The 2,500-nt window shown below is 41.8% G+C and overlaps 1 protein-coding gene across 2 annotated transcripts in view; it reads right to left on the bottom strand.

The window, feature by feature from the left end:
- LOC147466797 (uncharacterized) overlaps window positions 1–2,500 on the bottom strand; it is a 33,464-nt gene that overhangs the window by 30,677 nt on the left and 287 nt on the right. For both annotated transcript variants that reach the window (XM_086534637.1, XM_086534638.1), the window contains exon 1: window positions 2,005–2,500. This exon is cut by the window's right edge. In XM_086534637.1, coding sequence (XP_086390763.1) covers window positions 2,005–2,500 — 496 coding nt within the window. The remainder of the gene's footprint in view (window positions 1–2,004) is intronic.

Raw genomic sequence — 2,500 nt, 5'->3', positions numbered from 1 at the left:
TCATCAGAACTACATGTCTACATGTTTCTTGGAAGTGAATGGACGATGGCTGGATTGACGTATCCAAGAGTTCTCGTAAATGCCAGGGCATCAAGACTGTCTTAGAAAAAAATGCAAACCTCTGTTTTCAACTAATGCGATATTATAATGGATCGCCCACAGAACACAGAATAAAATTAAAACAACAATGTCCCATCAGCTTAACATAAGTAACCATGAATGTCAAACTGTCCTTATCAAGTCGCCTATCTAATACATGACTTAATTCGAAGATAAATAATAAACCAGATCCTGATTATCCTGTTTCTTCACTCTACCATCTTAAAGGGACACAATCAAATAAAAAAATATATATTCCTTCTCCCTTCTCTTTTCATTCTGCCTTATAATATCCCCTTTTTTGCTCGGTTTCTCTTCATCCATTATGACTGCTTTCTCCTCTCCATTCCATCCACGATTTACTACTTCCTGTCGGCATACAGTACAGCATCCTCTTTTATCACTTTCGTAATCAACTGATGTAATTTGACAAAAGCCCTGTGGTCACCGCGCACAACGGCGATCCATGAATGCATGACACGTGTTAGGCCAATGTGTGACCTATCCTCACCATTGTCTTTCTCTCACTCATTCAGTAATCAATTTGTTTCTCTCTCTCTCTCTCTCTCTCTCTCTCTCTCTCTCTCTCTCTCTCTCTCTCTCTCTCTCTCTCTCTCTCTCTCTCTCTCTCTCACTCACACTTTAGCCGCTCAAGTGATTCAAACAGGTCAAACAAATGGCAGGTCTCGTGCACTGACGGATCACGCAAACCGACCCTGATTGATAAAAGTTTGATCCCTGGATTTAGGACCTTTTTCTTTTTCCTTTGGGGACACTCTATCGTTTTATTGTTGATATATCAATTCAAATGCAAAGGTATCAAGCAAAACTGAGCTATACCACGTTTAACATCAAAATAACGTCACTGTTACTCTTGAAAGTGCCAGAAATGGACTAATACAGGATTCTTCGACGTTCTTATTAGAATAATAATAATATGAAATAAATATATATCAATAATGAATATCAAATATAAATTTACAGGTACGTATAAAAAACGAAAGCTTTTCTTAATTGAGACAAATATAGAATTGAGAAATTGGCAATGATGGCGAATACATTTCTGGATAACATCAAGTATATACGCCCCCCCACCAACCACGATGTTATCTCAAAGACCCAATTGCCTCAACTATCACACGGGAAGAAAGGAAAGAGGGGAAATCTGCAGAAACTCCAGAAAGGTGTCGAGGATTTCCGTGAACCTCACTACCGGCTTCTACGACGCCCTACAAGTGAAGACACCAGCTATGAGGTTAGATCTCGGTGCTCGACAAAATCGCGATCCCACATTACCTGTTAATTGTCTATGAAGAATGTGGTCTTTGCAAATCTAAATCAAGTTCATCCTAACTTCCAATGATTTCGGGTACAAAACGTGAATGTTAGAAAAGATAGATTTAAAATTCTGAAAGTATGTGTTTATGTTTTTGTTTATTTGTGTGTGTGTGTGTGTGTGTGTGTGTGTGTGTGTGTGTGTGTGTGTGTGTGTGTGTGTGTGTGTGTGTGTGTGTGTGTGTGTGTATGTGTGGTAGGGGAAGGGTGGGGGAAGGAAAGAGGATGGGATGGACTGGGAGAGGAGAGGTGAGATAAGGCAAAGAGAGGAGAGGAAAGCAGAGTAGAGGAGTGGAGTTCAGTGTTTTGAGAAGGCGAGTTACTTGTGAATAGTTTGAATGCACTTCCAAAGGACAATAATCGAATCAAATCAGAAAATATTGTTTCACAGTAACTAGTTATAAACGACATTAAAGCTCGCAACCTAATATAAAAATGAAGTTAAATTAATCCACTCTTCAAACATCTCGGCTCCCGAAAGACCATATAAATAACCTGCTAAGCGAAATTCAGTATTTTAGGTCATGTCATATACGGTAAAGTAGGAACATCAAGGCTCGTGATACTGACCTCAAGTGCAGTCTTGACCGTGTTGCTGTTGAGGGTGTCGAGGAAGATCTTGCGGACGGTCGGGCCTCCATCGGCACTGTTAAACAGCCACGTAAAAATATTATTAGTCCAGTTAACAGCGTCTGGGTCAGCTCCTGTGGCCACGGGGGGTGAGGCATGGTCAGGTGGGCCATCGGGAACGATCGTCGGTTTTCTGGCTACAGGACTTCTTATAATGCTTGAAGACTCGGAGGATGACTGCACAGCCGCCCTTATCTGATCGGTTTCCTCCTTTACTTCGCCTTGCCTGGACTTGCCCAAGGCATCACTCTGCAGCGTTTGAACGAATTTGACATAGAAGAAGCTACTGAGTATTAGAATTAACACGACAAAGACGAGCCATCCAATCAAGAGGGTATTGAGGGTATCCATGATAGAGGACAGGCCCAGGCCACTAAGGCCCCCAACTATCGTCCACGACCGCACTTGCTCAACTAAGCCCTCAAATGCTAGCGCC

Source organism: Penaeus japonicus, unplaced genomic scaffold (assembly GCF_977035675.1).
Source record: "Penaeus japonicus unplaced genomic scaffold, GWHDUDI00000001_assembly GWHDUDI00000041, whole genome shotgun sequence".
In the NCBI taxonomy this organism is placed as follows: Eukaryota; Metazoa; Arthropoda; class Malacostraca; order Decapoda; family Penaeidae; genus Penaeus; species Penaeus japonicus.
Note: the sequence above shows the minus strand (reverse complement) of the source record. Positions and strands in the feature narration are given on the sequence as shown.